Source organism: Aquarana catesbeiana, linkage group LG02, assembly GCF_042186555.1.
Source record: "Aquarana catesbeiana isolate 2022-GZ linkage group LG02, ASM4218655v1, whole genome shotgun sequence".
Taxonomy (NCBI): Eukaryota; Metazoa; Chordata; class Amphibia; order Anura; family Ranidae; genus Aquarana; species Aquarana catesbeiana.
The window spans coordinates 44012156-44034413 of NC_133325.1; the positions used below are offsets into that span (position 1 = coordinate 44012156).

General features: G+C 44.8%; 1 protein-coding gene across 1 annotated transcript in view; it reads left to right on the plus strand.

Moving 5' to 3' along the window:
- LOC141126529 (uncharacterized) overlaps positions 1–21158 on the plus strand; it is a 111442-nt gene extending 90284 nt beyond the window's left edge. Inside the window, exon 2 of the mRNA XM_073612464.1 lies at positions 20871–21158. Coding sequence (XP_073468565.1) covers positions 20871–21158 — 288 coding nt within the window. The remainder of the gene's footprint in view (positions 1–20870) is intronic.
- The last annotated feature ends 1100 nt before the right edge of the window (positions 21159–22258 follow it).

Genomic DNA, 22258 nt, shown 5'->3' on the forward strand with positions numbered 1-22258 from the left:
ATTGTACATTCACATCGGTCCCTACCCTCAAGAAGCTTGCAATCTAAGGTCCGAACTCACATTCATATACTAGGGCCAATTTGGACAGAGGCCAATTGGCCCACCAGCATGTCTTTGGGGTGTGGGAGGAGGCCAGGGTGCCAGGGGGAGGCCCACACGGGCAACATGCAAGCTCCAGGAGGGTGGTGTCATGGTTGGGATTTGAACCAGTGACCCTTTTTGCTGCTAGGCGAGAGTGCTACCCACTACACCACTGTGCCGCCCCAAGGCTATCTTTTCATTTTTTCCCCCACGTGGTTCTATGGGGACTCAACATCAAGTCGCTCACGGGGGTTATAGGATTTGATAGAAACACAGTGTTCGTGGTAAGGGAGCGGCTGGCAGACCCGGAGGGAAGATTCCTCTTGATAAACGGGAAATTATTCAATATGGAATGTACCTTGGCAAATATTTATTCCCCAAACAGAGAACCAGATAGATTTCTGAGAACATTTTTGAAAAAACTGATGGAATTTAAAGAAGGGAAACTGATAGTTACAGGGGATTTTAATATGTGCATAGATCCATGGGTAGACACCACTTGGTCCCCCCCCGCTTCCCAGTTCAGGCAGAATAAAATTAAGAAGTTGTTATCAGAGTACCAACTAGAGGACGCCTGGAGGATTAGACACACAGAAGCTCGGGATTATACGTTTTATTCTTCAGTGCATGGGTCATTCTCAAGAATTGACTATGTATTAATAGAACATCAACTGCTACCCTCTCAAACCACTAAGGCCCCTTTCACACTGGGGCGGGGGCGGTGTCGGCGGTAAAGCGCCGCTATTGTAAGCGGCGCTTTACCGTCGGAAAAGGTTAAAAAGGTTAAAAACCACCGCAAAGGCGCTTTGCCGGCGGTATAGCCGCGCTGTCCCATTGATTTCAATGGGCAGGATCGGTGAAGGAGCGGTATACACACCGCTCCTTCACCGCTCCGAATATGCTGCTAGCAGGACTTTTTTTCCCGTCCTGCCAGCGCACCGCTCCAGTGTGAAAGCCCTCGGGGCTTTCACACTGGAGACAAAGCAGCGGCACTTTCGGGTCAGTTTGCAGACGCTATTATTAGCGCAATAGCGCCTGCAAACCGCCCCAGTGTGAAAGGGCCCTTAAGGACCGAGCCTCTTTTTTAAATTTGATGTTTACAAGTTAAAAACATTTTTTTTTGCTAGAAAATTACTTAGAACCCCCAAACATTCTTTTTTTTTTCTAACACCCTAGAGAATAAAATGGCGGTCGTTGCGATACTTTCTGTCACACCGTATTTGCGCATTGGTCTTACAAGCGCACTTTTTTTTTTTAAAAATACACTTTTTTGAATTAAAAAATAAGACAACAGTAAAGTTAGCCCAATTTTTTTTTCATATTGTGAAAGATAATGTTACGTCGAGTAAATTGATACCCAACATGTCACGCTTCAAAATTGCGTGGTGGAATGGCGACAAACTTTTACCCTTAAAAATGTCCATAAGTGACATTTAAATAATTCTACAGGTTGCAAGTTTTGAGTTACAGAGGAGGTCTAGGGCTAGAATTATTGCTTTTGCTCTACCGATCGCGGCGATACTTCACATGTGTGGTTTGAACATCGTTTTCATATGTGGGCACTACTCACGTATGCGTTCGCTTCTGCACGAGAGCTCGGCGGAACGAGGTGCATTTAAAAAAAAAAAATTTCTTATTTATTTTACCTTTTATTTTTTATTTTTACACTGTTCTTTCAAAAAAAAAAATTGTATCACTTTTATTCCTTCTACAAGGAATGTAAGCATCCCCTGGCCCTGTGGGCGGAAGTGACGTTTTGACGTCGCTTCCGCCCTGCAATGGTATGGAGACGGGTGGGGGCCATCTTCCCCTCACTCGTCTCCATGCCACTGATGTGAGAGGATCCGATCGCCTCCGCCACTGCTGACGGCTCCAGTAAGCGGCGGAGGGCACCGGAGCGAGGCGGAAGGGGGAGCCCCTATCCCGCCGCCGATAAAAGTGATCTCGCGGCGAATCCGTCGCAGAGACCACTATTATCGGAAACCAGACTGCTGGCCAAAAAAGAGGATACCGGGGTTATGGCAGCTAGCTAGATATTCCTCTTCAAAGTAAGAACAAATATCGGCGTGCGGCGGTCCGGAAGTGGTTAAAAACGCTGATATTAAAGCCATCACTCTATCTGATCATGCCTCAGTAGTGGCTCAATTACAAGTAATAAGAGGCCCCCCTATGGGGAGGAATGTGGAAGCTTAATGACTCTTTGATCCAGGACTCAGAGGTAAATAGGATGATAGAGCAGGAGTTGGAAGATTTTTTTCTTCACTAACGATACACCAGAATTCTCAAGGGCTACTCTGTGGGAGTCACACAAAGCTTATATAAGGGGTATATTAAGTATTGGAGCACAGAAAAAAAAAAGAAAAGGAAAAGAAGATTAATACCCTTCTCAGAGAGATGAGTTAGAACAACAGGCAAGACCCAAGGGCATCCCAGAGAAGTTAGAGTTAACGGTAAAAAAAAAGAAGAACTGGCAGTATTAATAGAGCAGGAGAAAAAACTAGCCTTCCATATAGTGGATAAAGAGAGATATTAGTGGGGCAGTAAACCCGTGAAATGGTTAGCGAGGGCAGTAAGGGAAAAATAAATTAATCTTTCATATCTAAAATGAACCTCTTGCTTACTGGGCACTTAAACCCCCCTCCTGCCCAGATCAATTTTTAGCTTTCAACGCTGTCGCACTTTGAATGACAATTGAACGGTCATGCTACACTGTACCCAAATGAAATTTTTATCATTTTTTTCACACAAATGGAGCTTTCTTTTGGTGGTATTTAATCACCACTTAGGTTTTTATTTTTTGCTAAACAAACAAAAAAAGACAGACATTTTTGAAAAACAAAAATAACATGTTTCATAGTTTGTTATAAAATTTTGCAAACGGGTAATTTTTTTCCTTCTAATATATTTGCTGATGAGGCTGCACTGATGGGCTGCACTGATGGGCACTGATGGGCTGCACTGATGGGCACTGATGGGCTGCACTTATAGGCAAAGATAAGGCAACACTGATGGGCACTGATAAGATGGCACTGATGGGCCCTGATGTGTGGCACTGATAGATGTCACTGATGGGCACTGATAGGTGGCACTGGTAGGTGGCACTAATGGGCACTGGTGGGTGGCACTGATGGGCACTGGTAGGTGGTATTAATAGGCAGCACTGGTGATGAGGCACTTATTGATAACATTTATAGGTGGCACTGTGAGCATTGAACGGTGACACTGTGGGCACTGATAGGTGACACTGTGGGCATTGATGGGTGGTACTGTGGGCACTGGTAGGTGGCACTGGTGGGCACTGGTAGGTGGCGCTGGTGAGCACTGGTAGGTGGCACAGGTGGGCACAGAAGCCTCTGCTGAGGCTCTCCACGATCGGGGCTGATGTCCCTCTCACAGCCGCCGCTGATCGGCTTTTTTTTTCTCCTCGCGCTACCAGCGTGAAAAAAAAAAAATAGCCGATTACCAGCTCTGTTTACATCACATGATCAGCTGTCATTGGCTGACAGCTGATCACATGGTAAGGGGTCGGGATTGACCCCTTACTTCGATCTGTGATCAGCTGAGTCTCAAAGACTCGCTAATCACACAGCGCGTCCCACACCCTACAGGGGGCGCACAGGCCGCTCGAGCACGGGAGGACGCCCTCCCGGCAAATTAGGTCCGCGCTGCAGCCGTCTTTCGGCTATAGCGTGGACTGGAGGTGGTTAAAAAGGATAAAGGAGAAATAATGCACTCATCCCCTGCAATAGCGAAGGCTTTTCATTTATACTATAGTCAGTTATATATGTAAGTGAAAAAGAATAAAATAGGGGGAGCAGGGAAGAAGTCCAAGAGTACCTGCGGGGGGCTAGACCTTCCAATGGTGCCTAAAGGGGAGTTGGAGCAACTAGAGGCCCCAATTACACAGAGAAATTATTAAGAGCAATAAAAAATATGGCCCTGGGGAAGGGACCTGGGCCCCGACGAGTACTCTACTTTGTACTATAATGCTGTGTACACACGACCGGACTTTCGACGGACTGAATCACGTCGGACTTTTCAATTGACTTTTCTACGGACTTCCATCGAATCGGACTTCTCTACACACAATCACACCAAAGTCCGACGGATTCGACCGTGATGACATACGACCGGACTAGAATAAGGAAGTTCATAGCCAGTAGCCAATAGCTGCCCTAGCGTCGGTTTTCGTCCGTTGGACTAGCATACAGACGAACAGATTTTTTGACCGGACTCGAGTCCGTCAGAAAGATTTGAAACATGTTCTAAATCTAAAGTCCGTCACATTTTCGACATCTGCAGGTCAGATGAAGCCCACACACGGTTGAATTGTCCAACGGATTCGTTCCGTCGGACAAGCTTGGTCGAAAAGTCCGGCTGTGTGTACACGGCATTAAAGGTTCCAAAAATTACTGATCCCAAAATTATGTGATTACCTGAAAGCATTGGCAGAGGGGGAAAACTTAGAGTCACTGCTAGCCAATATAACACTTATTTTGAAGAAGGGTAAGGATCCAATGGCACGGCAAAATCTAAGTCATGAAATGCTCGTAGCTTCCGGTTTCCTAGGCCATAGAGATGATTGGAGCCCTTCTGACCTCTGATCATCTCTATGGTCAGCTGGCAGAACCACCGGCTGCATTCTCAGGTTCCCTGATGGGACAGAAGAGCCAGAAAAAAACATGGAAGACGGTGGGGGGAAAGACATTCCCTCCCACTGCTTGTAAAAGCAGTCTAGAGGCTAATTAGCCGCTAGGATTGCTTTTACATGAAAGCCGGCCGCTGGCTGAAAAGAATGATACCAAGATGATACCTAAACCCGCAGGCAACATTCTGGTATAACCACTCAAAGTCCAGCAACATGCCAGTACGTTGCTGGCCTGTTGGCTGAACGAAAAAAGGAGATTGATCGGTGGGTATGCCCACCATTAGAATACCTCCCTTCATCCACCCACTTCTAATGATGGGCATACATGCACCATTTTGTTTTTAACTGTGGTGGTGAAATCACCTCAGACAGCGCTGGAGTCATGGCTTTATGTATCGTGGGAGCAAACGCTGTTGCTGTCAAGATAAATAAATCCGCGCTGCAACTGAATGGCGTACCTGCTAAGCAAATGATGGTTAACAATAAAACAAAGTAACATTACAGTATAACAGTAAGACATACCATACCTGCAAAGCAAATACAAAAAAAATAGCAAAAAAATTAAAACATTTTTTAACGCAATCTGTGCCTAAAATATATATATGCCGAAGCATGGGGGCATCTGCCCGCAAAAGTTAGGATCAAATCGCTCCTCCGCCCCTGCTGCCCCCATGCTTGTGCATATAAGCTCTTTTTTTTAACTGTGGTGGTGAAATCACCTCCGACAGCGCTGGAGTCACAGCTTTATGTATCGTGGGAGCAAACGCTGTTGCTGTCAAGATAAATAAATCCCTGCTGCCGCTAAATGGTGTACCTGAAAACAAAAAAATGGTTAACAATGAAACACAGTAAACAGTAAAATATAAAAAAATTGCATACCTATAAAGCAAACATGATAAAAACATAATAACAATAAAACATTGCAGAATAGAATACAGTAAAAAAGAGCAGAACAATAGAGAGAGAATAGAGAGAAAACACTAAAACGACAACTATTTTTGTTTTTTTTATTTTATATATTTTCTTGTGTTTTTTTCTTTTTTTTTTTTTTTTTTTACTTTTTTTTTTACTTTTTTTTTTTTGTAACTGTAACTGTTGTAACTGTAATGGTTCCAGGTTCGGGTCTCTCAAAATGCGATGGCATCTGTGCAGTGCTGTACCCTAAACTACTCTAATACTCAACTAGTGTATGGTAGCGTTCAAAACATTCACCAGTGCAAAGACCAGGATTGTCAGGATTGGAGGGACAATAATACCGGGTGTCACGCCTAAATCCGCACTTGCTGCAGACACGACATCTTTTTTGGGGGGTTCGTTGGGTAGGGATACTCGGGAGGACATAAGGAAAATGCCTCTCATGCAGCCGGCTTACTGCATTTAGATTGGGAAGGTGAGGTAGAGCGCCGTCTGGAAACAGAAGGGCTCTGACGATCTCTTCCTGGAATTTAAGGAAGGATCCAGTCTGTCCTGAAGCTCTGTATAGCACATGAGCGTTCAGAAAAGCCAATTGAAATAAATAAACATACACTTTTTTATACCAGCGTCTGGCCTTATGGGCAACTAGGTACTGTACGGCGCCAACAACTGGTCGTTGAGGTCCACCCCTTCCATATTTTGGTTATATTCGTGGACACAGAGGGGTTTCTCCACAACACCAGTCGCCGTAATAATTTGGACTGTCGTGTCTGCATGAAGGGAGGTGAGAACGAAAACATTCTTCTTATCCCTCCACTTCATAGCGAGCAAGTTATTACACTTCAAGCAGGCTCTCTCCCCCAGCCTAAGACGGGAATCTACAAGCCGCTGGGGAAAGCCCCGGCGATTAGGTCGCACGGTGCCACATGCTCCAATCTGATGATCAAACAAGTGACTAAAAAGTGGCACGCTCGTGTAATAATTGTCCACGTACAAGTGGTACCCCTTTCCGAATAAGGGTGACACCAAGTCCCACACAATCTTACCAGCGCTCCCTATGTAATCTGGGCAGTTCTCCAGCTCTACGTGACTATCTTTTCCCTCGTAAACCATTAAAACTACATGTATAGCCTGTGGCCCTGTCAGAGCTTATACATCTTGACCCCGTATCTGGCACGCTTGCTGGGAAGGTACTGTTTGAATGACAAGCGGCCAGAAAACTTAATCAGGGACTCATCAACGCAGACAACTTGATGGGGTGTAAACAAGTCTGCAAAACGTTGGTTGAAGTGGTTTACGAGGGGCTGAATTTTGTAGAACCGATCGTATCCAGGGTCTTTAGGAGGACAATAGAGTTCATTGTTGTTGAAGTGCATGAACCGCAAAATCTGCTCGTATCGTGCCCTGGTCATGGAGGCAGAGAACACGGGCATATGGTGAATTGGGTCAGTGGATCAATATGACCGCAACATACTCATTTTAACTATGTGGAGGGAAAGGTCCAGAAAGGTCTTAAATTCGGAGACCGTAATTGGTCTCTAATCTCTGGCAAGGGAGGACAGTGATCGATCGATACGGCACTTGGGTGGGCTGGGCTGGGCTGGGCGGAGGGGCAAAAGGCAGGTGCTAGCAGGTATCTGGGCTGATCCCCCTAACACTGCGTTTTTGGGAACCCTAAACTGCTGGGGACGCTAGTATAGATCTGATCGGATCAGATATTGATCCGTTCAGATACTATACCACTATGCTGCGTGCGTGGGTGTTACCGGTACTGGCACCAACCTGACGCTGCCTGGGGCGACGCAGACCCTAAAACCTAACTGATATCACCCGCCGGGCGATCAGGGGGTTAAACCCTTATTAGGTAACAAACGTCGGGTGCCCTGACACTATAAAAAACAAACTAACCAGCGTCACCCGTAACAGTTATACGGTGATCACTGGTGAAAGGGTTAACTAGGGGGCAATCAGGGGGTTAAAACCTTTATTAGGTAGTATATGAGGGTACCTGACACTATAAAAAGCTGATGGTGAACCTAAATACTTACCTGGCTAACTAGCGTCACCTGTGACACTAATACAGCGATCAGAAAAAAGATCGCTTAGTGACACTGGAGACAGGGGGTGTTCAAGGGGTTAAACCTTTATTAGGGAGGGTACCTTAGACCTAAAGGGGCCTACCACTAACTGCCCTACTACTTATAACAGTCACAAATTAAACCAATGCAGTAATCAGTAAAAAAAAAAAAAAACTGCTATTGGTGTCACTGTGACAGGGGGTGATCGGGGGGTGATTGGGGGGTGATTTGTGTGCCTGCATGTTCTACTGTTAGTGTAGTGTTGGTGCACTTACTTGGATGTCTTCTCTCCTCGGCACCGGAATGAAAAGACCGACACGAGGAGAGATGACATCACTTCCTCTGCTTCTGTTTATATTATAGAAGCAGAGGAAGTTTCTCATTCGCCAGGAGCGATTGCGAGGGGGTGGCCATGAATCAGGGGCCTCCCCCTCAGCACGGATCGCTCCTGGAGGGATGCCGACTGCCTCGGGCACCTGCAGGAGGGGAATAAGGTACCGGTACGTTAATCTGCATGCCCGTGCCATTCTGCCGCAGTATATCTGTGTGAGGCGGTTGGCAAGTGACTAACCTGTAAAATCTATATAAATAAAAAAGATGATATACAAAAAAAGAATGAGAAAAAAAACTGATCCAAATCCTCCCTGCTATGTCTTTGAATTGTCACAGTGGGGAGACTTCCTTGCTGTCAGAATGCATTGTTCAGAACTGCAGTCTATAGCTTGTAGCGCTGATCAACAGGGTAATTGAACAGAAGTCAGTCAGTAGATCGACTTTTGTTCAACCACAAGGGTCATACATGGATCAAAACGTAGCCGGTCCTTGCTGAACCAGTCAAGTTTCGACCCATTTATGGCCAGTAGACACGCGCGGTTCATTTCGTTACAAATTCAAAGTCGGACAAATTTTTCATTATTCAGAAATTCGGATGTATCCGAATTTCCGAATTACAATGGTAAAGTTATTGGACGTATCCTACATAACAAATCGAAATCTCATACGAAATTCTAATTCAAATCGTTTTCAAACTGAATTAGAATTTCTAAAGAAAAGAAAATAGAATAGAAAATAAAGGAATACAATAGAAAAGAATAGAATAGAAAAGAATAGAGTAGAAAATAAAAGAATAGAATATTAAAGAGTAAAACAGAACAGAATACAAAAAAATAATAGAATAGAATTTAATATAATAAAATAGAAAGAATATAATTTTCTGAAATTTAAATTTTAAATAGACCGAATAGAAAAAAATGGAATATAAACAAAAAATAAAAGAATATAACCATTTGCCAAAATTTGAATAAAATAAATTTGAATTAAAATAAATTAGAATAGAAAATATAAAAATAGAATTGACTAGAATAGAAAAGAACAGAATAGAGTAAAATAAAATATAACAAAACAATAGAATAGAACAGTGTTTCTCACCTCCAGTCCTCAAGGCCCCCCAACAGGTCATGTTTTCAGGCCTCCCATTATTTTGCACAGGTGATTTGATCAGTTTCACTGCCTTAGTAATTACCACAGCCGTTCCATCTGAGGGAAATCGTGAAAACATGACCTGTTGGGGCACCTTGAGGACTGGAGTTGAGAAACACTGGAATAAAATAGGATAAAAGAATATAACCATCTTTAAAAAATTCAAACTTCGAATAGAATAAATTCGAATTCAAATAGAATTTGAAAAATTTGAGTCATTTCAAATTCGAATAAACGAAACAAATTCCGAAAACAAATTTAACTAAAGGAATTTATATAAAAAAATCAATCAAAACGAAAAATTCAACTAAACAAATGTTTTCATTCTGCACATGTCTAATGGCCGGCTTTACTTTAATAATTGCCTTAGGCCGGTGTCGCACTGCTGTGCTGCGGTTTGGCTGCAGCACTGGTGTATCTGTGAATTTCATCCATTTTCCCCCATGGTTTCAGCTGCCGTCCCACTGACTTTTGTCATAGGTTGCGCGTTCTTGGAGCATTTTTTTTAAAGTGCACCAAAGATGTAGCATGCAAAAACTTGCAACCTAATGGAAAGTCTATAAGACTGTAGGCTAAAACTGCTTGCAAAATGCACGAAAACCATGCAGCCAAACCGCAGCGCATCAGCGCCGACTTTAGTACACAAGGGGGGGTACACAACTATGAGGCATAGTAAACAGCGCTTCACTTTTTCCACATTTTGTTATGTTACAGCCTTATTCCAAAATAGATTAACAGCGCTCATCACCTTGCCTTTTGTTTACATAGTAAAAAAATATATAAAAAAAAAAAGCAGAGGTGATCAAATACACCAAAAGAAAGCTCTATTTGTGTGAAAAAAAAACATATAAATTAAATTTGGGTACAGTGTTGAATGACCGCGCAATTGCCAGTTAAATTAGCTCAGTGTCCAACACAGTGTTGGCCCGTAATGCAGGGTGCATGGGCGCAACCCCCCCATCCATGCGTCCGGACCCCTAATCTACATGCAGGGGCGCCAGACGCATGGATTTTTTTTTTAAGCACATGATTAGAGCCTGAGGCTCTAATAGGCTTCAAAAAAGGGGGGGCTCGGGGCGCAGAGCACTGCTATGCATCGCATTGTAGCCCATTATGTATCACTTACCTGACACAGGAGCCTGCGATGTCACCGCTTTCCCTTCTTCCACGAAGCGTCCATCTTCCTTCCGGGTATCACGGCTCTGTGATTGGCCAGAGCCGCAATGACCTCACTACCGCGCATGCACACGGGAGCCGACACTAATGCCACGATCGCCGTTAGAAACGGCACGCTCAGTGCGCCTGCGCGCCATTATCTACGGCGCATACCCCGTAGACATCAGTGCCGGTCTTTTGCAAATATCTCCTAAACCGTGTAGGATTAGGAGATATTACTTGCACCTACAAGTAAGCCTTAATCCAGGCTTACCTGTAGGTAAAAGTGGTCTGTAAGGATTTACAACCACTTTAAACCATGAGTAATTGGAGATTTCTGCTAATTGCTGTTTGGACACAACACCAGCAACCGAATACAGTCCAGTACAGGAAGATTTTACTGTTTTGACACCACAGCGGCTGACAAGGACAAAGTTGTTGCTGCCTCGGAGGCAGCCATTTTGTTGGTTAGTATCGGTGCGGAGTAACAATCTCCACTCATAATATCATGCAGCGGACTGTAAACGGTTGCTGGCGTTGTGTCCAAACAGCAATTTGTCGAAATCTCCAATTACTGGTGGTTTAAAGAACATGGAAATGAGGTGGTTGGAGTTTCTGACGAGTTGGCTAATTTGACAGAACACCGGGCTGATAACCGTCCGACCAACCGGGGGGGTGGGGGTTGGGTGCGGATGACCCCACCAACCAATTTGGTCCGGGGTTGGGGGTGTACAGCTGCCACTGGTCCAATACCAAAAAAATGGCCTGGTCATGAAGGAGGTAAAATCTTCCAGAGCTCAAGTGGTTAAATATCTGCTTTGCAGGGAGCACATTGTAGGCTATTTTTTGAAGTCGCACTAAGACAAAAGTGGGGGGGGATTAGTGAAGGAAAAGGACTGAGGTTAATTGTCAAATCTTTCGGGTAGTTGCAAAGGAAGTATTCGTTTTGTGAATTTTGTCACTCACTTCATGCACTCATTTCACCTTGTAGCTGGCGGTGGCGGTAAAACAGCGCATGCCGCTGTACCGGCAGCTGTGCTACCATTATTAAGTCACCACTTTTGAAAAAAATAAATATGTAAGCTGGGAAGGGAAGTGCGCTCAATTATTCAATAGCCAGATTCATATGTCAGCCTGACTGAGGGAAAATAAAAGTAATGTTGAACATTAAGGAAACACATCAGGTTCAGAGGTCTGTAATGAATCTTGTCAGGGGGAGCTTTCTGCCGCTTGTCTAGTCAGGGATGTGCGCCGCGGCGGAATCTAAGTAGAAAGCGGAGTACACCCCCCGAGACCTCAACCCATTTCACGGCGTACGCCGGAGTTCAGTGAGGTTCCTGCTCATTACTACCCAAACCACATATTTAGTAACATTAAATTTTAACTAAACACCTTGTAAATATTTCATGCCAAACAAAATCATTTTTTTTTTATCTTCCCAAGCTGGACGGATATAGAAAGTAAAGCTCTTCTGAAAACATATAGACTGCTTTGCTGCTTTTTAGCTGGACAGAATTTAAAGTTGAATTTTAATCTGCTTATATTTTCTTTTTCCTAGTTTCTCCTTTCCCTCCTTTCAAAATTTTGCCATAGACGTGCGCACAGGGTGTGCCAAGTGTGCCTAATCACCCCACCATAGGCGTGCACACAGGGTGGGCCAGGTGTGCCTAATCACCCCGCCATAGATGTGCCATAGACATGTGCACAGGGTGTGCCAGGTGTGCCTAATCACCCCGCCATAGGTGTGCGCACAGGGTGTGCCAGGTGTGCCTAATCACCCCACCATAGGCATGCACACAGGGTGTTTCAGGTGCGCCCAATCAATAGACGTGCCATAGGCATGTGCACAGGGTGTGCCAGGTGTGCCTAATCACCACACCATAGGCATGCGCACAGGGTGTGCCAGGTGTGCCCAATCACCCCGCCATAGACGTGCCATAGGCGTGTGCACAGGGTGTGCCAGTTGTGCCTAATCACCCCACCATAGATGTGCCATAGGCGTGTGCACAGGGTGTGCTTAATCACCCTGCCATAGGCGTGCGCACAGGGTGTGCTAGGTGTGCCCAATCACCCCACCATAGATGTGCCATAGGCGTACGCACAGGGTGCGCCAGGTGTGCCTAATCACCCCGCCATAGATGTGCCATAGGCGCGTGCACAGGGTGTGCCAGGTGTGCCTAATCACTCCGCCATAAGCATGCGCACAGGGTGTGCCAGGTGTGCCTAATCACTCCTAATCACCCTGTGTGGTGCAGATTACCCCTGTTAAGACCTCTGATGTTTCACCAAAGCCCTCTAAAGGGGCTCCTTAAAAAAAAACTGTAAAAAAAAATAAAAAATAAAATTATTAACAATAATAAAATAATAAAAATAAAAACTACTGACACCGTCCACTGCCCTACTGACACCAAACTCTGCCCTTATGACACCCTCCACTGCTCTAGTGACACCGGCAGTATATATATATATATATATATATATATATATATATATATATATATATATATATATATACACACACATGCACATGCATATGTATTTGAGCTTTGGGGCGCACACTCTAATGCAATAGGCTATGCACACCTATGCATCTTGCTAATGCCTGTGGTAGCTCGCTCCAAAACGCAAGGTACCGCAGTAGCTTATTTGCGCATTTCTCGAGCATTGCAATTAATGGGCTGCCCTAAACGCAATGTATGGGCACCCATGGAAACGTGCACAGAACCGCGTGCACTCGGTTATACCTCCTGGTGTAAACAAAGCCTAATTAATAAAAATCCCATGTGATCCTGCCATGAAGGTCCTTGTTCTGGTACTTCATGTTGTAGGGTGACAACTGTCTTACGGATATTCTTTTCAGTTATCACCCGGCCACATGCACATCCAGTGGAGATAAGATGCAGCTGTGCCATCATACATTGTGAAGGCATGGTCTACTGCTGTCGCTATCAGAAAGTTGGTGCAGAGCAATGATTAAGGATTTTTGGTAGCTATTTACACAATGTAGTCTCATCTTATATTAAAAAATTGGATAGAATATTAAAAACACCTAACCACCATGATTTTATTCTCCAGGGTCTCTGTTTTTAGAAAATCTATAGGGCCAGATGTACTGTGGAAGGGAATTCAGACGCTACTCAAAGAATAGTAGACAAGAATAAGGATAGTGTAGATTACAAATGTATTCAAGCAATATTAATAAACCTCAAAAGAGGAAAATCATTTAGCAAAAGTATAAAGTATAAAATCACACAGTGGTGCCAGTATAGCAATACATTAGAGATAGATAATGCTAAAATAGGCAGGCAACAAAAATCTCAACGCGTTTCAATAAATTGTCTTCTTCAGGGGGTGAAGATGTCCACTTAAGGAGGGTATCTAATAATATTCCAGAATATACTTAAATATAAGGGTGTAAAAATGTGGATATTAACAAACATCACACAGCAGGTATTAATACTTCTGTAAGGGTACTTTTTGGGTTTTTGTTGTCCGCCTATTTTAGCATTATCTAATTTGTATTGGGTCTATCTCTAATGTATTGCTATACTGGCACCACTGTGTGAATTTGTATTTTACACTTTTGCTAAATGATTTTCCTCTTTGAGGTTTTTTTAATATTGCTTGAATAAATTTTGTAATGTTTTACCTCTACACTCTCCTTATTTTTTTTTACTATTCTTTGGGTATAGTATAGTCCCTCCCATATCCCCCTGTGGGTTTTCTGTATTGCATTACAATACACAGCGTGCCACTGCCCGGGACGCCTTGCGTTCCACAGGACAAGAAGCTGGAAACTGGAAGTGACGGACGTGATGACGCTCAAAGCCCCACACTACGCATTGAGAACTGTCCAATCACATGAGACCAAGCTAAAAAAAAAATAGAGATTCACTAAAATCAAAAGTGGAAGGGTTCGGGGCGCAGTGGCTTGATCTAAATCAAGCCAATTTGAGCTCTCAGTCTCAATCACATGCTTTTCAAAACTTTAAAGGGGTTGTAAAGGTAAAAATTTTTTCACCTTAATGCATTCTATGCATTAAGATGAAAAAACTTTTGACAGTACCGCCGCCCCCAGCCCCCCCGTTTTACTTACCTGACGCCTCGAATCTTCGCTGCTCGTCCTCGTCATCTTCATTGCAGCTCAGCCTGGTCGCTGATTGGCTGCAGTGGATGGATTGAAAGCAGCGCAGCCATTGGCTCGCGCTGCTGTCAATCACATCCGATGACGCGGCGCGCCGGGGGGCGGGGCCGAGTGATACAGCGAGCGGCTATAGCCGCCGGCTGTATCACGGGAGCGCGCCCGCAAGCACTCACCACCATGCGAGCCCTCGCATTAAGGTGGTAAATGCTTGCGGGGAGGAGCTGAAACAGCCGCCGAGGGACCCCAGAAGACCAGATTCGGGGCCACTCTGTGCAGAACGAGCTGCACAGTGAAGGTAAGTATAACATGTTTGTTATTTAAAAAAAAAAAAAAAAATAACTTTACAACCCCTTTAACCACTTGACGACCGCCTCACGCCGATGTACGTCGGCAAAGTGGCACGGACAGGCAAAATCACGTACAGGGTACGTGATTTGCCTTTCGCGGGTGGGGGGTCCGATCGGACCCCCCCCCGGTGCCCGAGGCGGTCGTCTTTTGTCCAGCGGCGATCCGTGATGAGGGGGAGACCATCCGTTCGTGGCCCCCCCCTCGCGATCGCCGCCGGCCAATGAAAACACTCCTTTGCTGCTGTATGCTAAACAGCAGCAAAGGAAGTGATGTCATCTCCCCTCGGGTCGGTATTTTCCGTTCCGGCCCGAGGAGAGAAGACATCTATGTGAGTGCACAACACACACACACACAGTAGAACATGCCAGGCACACAAAACACTCAGATCCCCCCCCCGATCGCCCCCCGATCCCCCCCCAATCACCTCCCCCCCCCCTGTCACAAACTGACACCAGCAGTTTTTTTTTTTTTTTTTTCTGATTACTGCATAGTGTAAGTTTGTGACAGTTACAGTGTTGGGACAGTTAGTATTACCCCCCTTTAGGTCTAGGGTACCCCCCTAACCCCCCCTAATAAAGTTTTAACCCCTTGATCACCCCCTGTCACCAGTGTTGCTAAGCGATCATTTTTCTGATCGCTGTATTAGTGTCGCTGGTGACGCTAGTTAGTGAGGTAAATATTTAGGTTCGCCGTCAGCGTTTTATAGAGACAGGGACCCCCATATACTACCGAATAAATGTTTTAACCCCTTGATTGCCCCCTAGTTAACCCTTTCACCACTGATCACCGTATAACCGTTACGGATGACGCTGGTTATTTCGTTTATTTTTTATAGTGTCAGGGCACCCGCCGTTTATTACCAAATAAAGGTTTAGCCCCCTGATCGCCCGGCGGTGATATGCGTCGCCCCAGGCAGCGTCAGATTAGCGCCAGTACCGCTAACACCCACGCATGCAGCATACGCCTCCCTTAGTGGTATAGTATCTGTACGGATCAATATCTGATCTGATCAGATCTATACTAGCGTCCCCAGCAGTTTAGGGTTCCCAAAAACGCAGTGTTAGCGGGATCAGCCCAGATACCTGCTAGCACCTGCGTTTTGTGCCTCCGCCCAGCCCACCCAAGTGCAGTATCGATCGATCACTGTCACTTACAAAACACTAAACGCATAACTGCAGCGTTCAGAGTCAGGCCTGATCCCTGCGATCGCTAACAGTTTTTTTGGTAGCATTTTGGTGAACTGGCAAGCACCAGCCCCAGGCGTCAGGTTAGCGCCAGTACCGCTAACACCCACGCACGCAGCATACGCCTCCCTTAGTGGTATAGTATCTGATCGGATCAATATCTGATCCGATCAGATCTATACTAGCGTCCCCAGCAGTTTAGGGTTCCCAAAAACGCAGTGTTAGCGGAATCAGCCCAGATACCTGCTAGCACCTGCGTTTTGCCCCTCCGCCCGGCCCAGCCCACCCAAGTGCAGTATCGATCGATCACTGACACTTACAAAACACTAAACGCATAACTGCAGCGTTCGCAGAGTCAGGCCTGATCCCTGCGATCGCTAACAGTTTTTTTTGTAGCGTTTTGGTGAACTGGCAAGCACCAGCCCCAGGCAGCGTCAGATTAGCGCCAGTACCGCTAACACCCACGCACGCACCGTACACCTCCCTTAGTGGTATAGTATCTGATCGCATCAATATCTGATCCGATCAGATCTATACTAGCGTCACCAGCAGTTTAGGGTTCCCAAAAACGCAGTGTTAGCGGGATCAGCCCAGATACCTGCTAGCACCTGCGTTTTGCCCCTCCGCCCGGCCCGGCCCAGCCCACCCAAGTGCAGTATCGATCGATCACTGACACTTACAAAACACTAAACGCATAACTGCAGCGTTCGCAGAGTCAGGCCTGATCCCTGCGATCGCTAACGTTTTTTGGTAGCGTTTTGGTGAACTGGCAAGCGCCAGCGGCCTAGTACACCCCGGTCGTAGTCAAACCAGCACTGCAGTAACACTTGGTGACGTGGCGAGTCCCATAAGTGCAGTTCAAGCTGGTGAGGTGGCAAGCACAAGTAGTGTCCCGCTGCCACCAAGAAGACAAACACAGGCCCGTCGTGCCCATAGTGCCCTTCCTGCTGCATTCGCCAATCCTAATTGGGAACCCACCACTTCTGCAGCGCCCCTACTTCCCCCATTCACATCCCCAACCAAATGCAGTCGGCTGCATGAGAGGCATTTTTATGTCCTCCCGAGTACCCCTACCCAACGAACCCCCCCAAAAAAGATGTTGTGTCTGCAGCAAGCGCGGATATAGGCGTGACACCCGCTATTATTGTCCCTCCTGTCCTGACAATCCTGGTCTTTGCATTGGTGAATGTTTTGAACGCTACCATTCACTAGTTGAGTATTAGCGTAGGGTACAGCATTGCACAGACTAGGCACACTTTCACAGGGTCTCCCAAGATGCCATCGCATTTTGAGAGACCCGAACCTGGAACCGGTTACCGTTATAAAAGTTAGTTACAAAAAAAGTGTAAAAAAAAAAAAAAATATGAAATAAAAAAAAATAGTTGTTGTTTTATTGTTCTCTCTCTCTCTATTCTCTCTCTCTATTCTGCTCTTTTTTACTGTATTCTATTCTGCAATGTTTTATTGTTATTGTTATTGTTATTATGTTTTATCATGTTTGTTTTTCAGGTGTGTAATTATTTACACTTTACTGTGCTTTATTGTTAACCATTGTTAACCATTTTTTTGTCTTCAGGTACGCCATTCACGACTTTGAGTGGTTATTCCAGAATGATGCCTGCAGGTTTAGGTATCATCTTGGTATCATTCTTTTCAGCCAGCGGTCGGCTTTCATGTAAAAGCAATCCTAGCGGCTAATTAGCCTCTAGACTGCTTTTACAAGCCGTGGGAGGGAATGCCCCCCCCCCCCCACCGTCTTCCGTGTTTTTCTCTGGCTCTCCTGTCTCAACAGGGAACCTGAGAATGCAGCCGGTGATTCAGCCAGCTGACCATAGAGCTGATCAGAGACCAGAGTGGCTCCAAACATCTCTATGGCCTAAGAAACCGGAAGCTACGAGTATTTCATGACTTAGATTTCGCCGGATGTAAATAGCGCCATTGGGAAATTGGGGAAGCATTTTATCACACCGATCTTGGTGTGGTCAGATGCTTTGAGGGCAGAGGAGAGATCTAGGGTCTAATAGACCCCAATTTTTTCAAAAAAGAGTACCTGTCACTACCTATTGCTATCATAGGGGATATTTACATTCCCCGAGATAACAATAAAAATGATTAAAAAAAAAATATGAAAGGAACAGTTTAAAAGTAAGAGATTAAAAAAGCAAAAAAATAATAAAGAAAAAAAAAAAAAAAAAAAAAAACACCCCTGTCGCCCCCTGCTCTCGCGCTAAGGCGAACGCAAGCGGCGGTCTGTCGTCAAACATAAACAGCAATTGCACCATGCATGTGAGGTATCACCGCGAAGGCCAGATCGAGTGCAGTAATTTTTCCAGTAGACCTCCTCTGTAAATCTAAAGTGGTAACCTGTAAAGGCTTTTGAAGGCTTTTAAACATGTATTTATTTTGTTGCCACTGCACGTTTGTGCGCAATTTTAAAGCATGTCATGTTTGGTATCCATGTACTCGGCCTAAGATCATCTTTTTTATTTCATCAAACATTTGGGCAATATAGCGTGTTTTAGTGCATTAAAATTTAAAAAAGTGTGTTTTTTCCCCAAAAAATGCGTTTGAAAAATCGCTGCGCAATTACTGTGTGAAAAAAAAAAATGAAACACCCACCATTTTAATCTGTAGGGCATTTGCTTTAAAAAAATATATAATGTTTGGGGGTTCAAAGTAATTTTTTTGCAAAAAAAAAAAACTTTTTCATGTAAACAATAAGTGTCAGAAAGGGCTTTGTCTTCAAGTGGTTAGAAGAGTGGGTGATGTGTGACATAAGCTTCTAAATGTTGTGCATAAAATGCCAGGACAGTTCAAAACCCCCCAAAATGACCCCATTTTGGAAAGTAGACACCCCAAGCTATTTGCTGAGAGGCATGTCGAGTCCATGGAATATTTTATATTGCGACACAAGTTGCGGGAAAGAGACAAATTTTTATTTTTTTTTTTTTTTTTTTGCACAAAGTTGTCACTAAATGATATATTGCTCAAACATGCCATGGAAATATGTGAAATTACACCCCAAAATACATTCTGCTGCTTCTCCTGAGTACGGGGATACCACATGTGTGAGACTTTTTGGGAGCCTAGCCGCGTACGGGGCCCCGAAAACCAACCACCGCCTTCAGGCTTTCTAAGGGCGTGAATTTTTGATTTCACTCTTCACTGCCTATCACAGTTTCGGAGGCCATGGAATGCCCAGGTGGCACAAAACCCCCCCAAATGACCCCATTTTGGAAAGTAGACACCCCAAGCTATTTGCTGAGAGGTATAGTGAGTATTTTGCAGACCTCACTTTTTGTCACAAAGTTTTGAAAATTGAAAAAAGAAAAAAAAAAAATGTTTTTTCTTGTCTTTCTTCATTTTCAAAAACAAATGAGAGCTGCAAAATACTCACCATGCCTTTCAGCAAATAGCTTGGGGTGTCTACTTTCCAAAATGGGGTCATTTGGGGGGGTTTTGTGCCACCTGGGCATTCCATGGCCTCCGAAACTGTGATAGGCAGTAAAGAGTGAAATCAAAAATTTTCACCCTTAGAAATCCTGAAGGCAGTGATTGGTTTTCGGGGTCCAGTACGCGGCTAGGCTCCCAAAAAGTCCCACACATGTGGTATCCCCATACTCAGGAGAAGCAGCTAAATGTATTTTGGGGTGCAATTCCACATATGCCCATGGCCTGTGTGAGCAATATATCATTTAGTGACAACTTTATGAAAAAAAAAAAAAAAAAAAAAAAAAGTGTCACTTTCCCGCAACTTGTGTCAAAATATAAAATATTCCATGGACTCAATATGCCTCTCAGCAAATAGCTTGGGGTGTCTACTTTCCAAAATGGGGTCATTTTGGGGGGTTTTGTGCCACCTGGGCATTCCATGGCCTCCGAAACTGTGATAGGCAGTGAAGAGTGAAAGCAAAAATTTACACCCTTAGAAATCCTGAAGGCGGTGATTGGTTTTCGGGGCCCCGTACGCGGCTAGGCTCCCAAAAAGTCCCACACATGTGGTATCCCCATACTCAGGAGAAGCAGCTAAATGTATTTTGGGGTGCAATTCCACATAGGCCCATGGCCTGTGTGAGCAATATATCATTTAGTGACGACTTTTTGTAAATATTTTTTTTTTTTTTTTTTTTGTCATTTTTCAATCACTTGGGACAAAAAAAATAAATATTCAATGGGTTCAACATGCCTCTCAGCAATTTCCTTGGGGTGTCTACTTTCCAAAATGGGGTCATTTGGGGGGGTTTTGTACTGCCCTGCCATTTTAGCACCTCAAGAAATGACATAGGCAGTCATAAACTAAAAGCTGTGTAAATTCCAGAAAATGTACCCTAGTTTGTAGACGCTATAACTTTTGCGCAAACCAATAAATATACGCTTATTGACATTTTTTTTACCAAAGACATGTGGCCGAATACATTTTGGCCTAAATGTATGACTAAAATTTAGTTTATTGGATTTTTTTTATAACAAAAAGTAGAAAATATCATTTTTTTTCAAAATTTTCGGTCTTTTTCCGTTTATAGCGCAAAAAATAAAAACCGCAGAGGTGATCAAATACCATCAAAAGAAAGCTCTATTTGTGGGAAGAAAAGGACGCAAATTTCGTTTGGGTACAGCATTGCATGACCGCGCAATTAGCAGTTAAAGCGACGCAGTGCCAAATTGGAAAAAGACCTCTGGTCCTTAGGCAGCATAATGGTCCGGGGCTCAAGTGGTTAAGGACCTAATAGACGGGGGGCATGGCCGGATGTGAGCGAGGCAGCTAGCTTTTCTTCAGAGCTCCGTCCATCCTGATCACAATCCGCTATATTGGAGCATTCCGATCCGTTCTAAAACAGAACCGGCACCTGGGGGAAGGTGAGAGGATCACAGAGATGCCTTCCGTGGCCTCTAAAATGCAGCAGAAGGGTCATACAGAGCAGCGCCAGACTCGCTCCGCTAAGGGGACGAACAGAGGCTCCGCCCCCGCCATCTTGTCTTCCCGGAAGCCTGAACAGCGCGCCCAGCACACAACCAAGATGGCACAGGCAGAGGACGCAGAGGAGCTGCTGGCTGATGCAGAGGGGGTTGAGGAGCAGGCTGTGACGGTGGATCACAAGACCGATCCTGGAAGCCATCAGCGCTAGTAAGTCAGAATTAATGGGGAGAATTGACCATTTATCTTCTGAATGCACATTGATCAGACATGATCTTGACAAAATTAGAGGTCGGCTGACCACAGTGGAGGACAGGGTTTCCGGGGTAGAAGACACATCCCACACTCAGAGCAACCAGCTTGCTGAACTCCACGGCCTGGTAAACTCCCTGCAACGCAGAGCAGATGACGCTGAGGACCGCCAAAGAAGAAACAATGTAAGGGTGGTTGGCCTGCCAGAGGGAGCAGAAGGGGACAGCCCAGCACTATTTGCTGAAGAGTTCTTCGCAAAGCTCCTCTCGCTGGAAGATTTACCCCCCACTTATATAGTGGAAAGAGCGCACAGGGTCCCCACTGGAAAAAGACCACCAGGAGCCTTCCCAAGACCCTTTATGGTGAGATTCCTAAACTATAGAGATAGGGACATGATCCTGACGCAATCCAGGAAGGCCAAAGAATTAAAATTTGAAAATGCCAAGATAATGCTGTTCCCAGACTTTTCTGCAGCCATGCAACAACAGCGTCGTTCCTTTAATGATGTACGCAAACGTTTACGGGAGAAGGAGGTGCAATACAGCATGCTATATCCCAGCAGGCTCAGGATACAGTACAAAGGCAATGTGAGATTCTTTGATAATCCCGCTGAAGCATGTGAATGGATGGACAAAGAACTCTCCTAAATTCAGTGATTAGAAAGAATGATACTTGGGTGGACAGATGCAGTTTAACCTCTTTAAAGGCACCACTGTTTGAAAGCAAGGTTGTTATTTGCTAAAAATCATTCCCGCTGTTGGAGATGGAAGTATGCCAATTGGTCATGTGTCGGATCCAGCGCCAGGAAGATACGTCATGAAGCTAAAAAATGGAGAACTTATGACTGCTCCTGGAATTAACATCGCAACCAGAAGGAGTTAACATATGACTACAGGGCCTGGGAGTTAGGAAATATCCCGGTTTCAGCCTCCAGAACTTTAGAACAGTTTGGCAGAAGTTATGACAACCTTTCTGAAGGTCTCCGCCTCAATTGGTGTTGACACATATGAAGCTGACTTTCATTTTTATTCTTTTTTCGGATCTATTTCTTTTTTACTT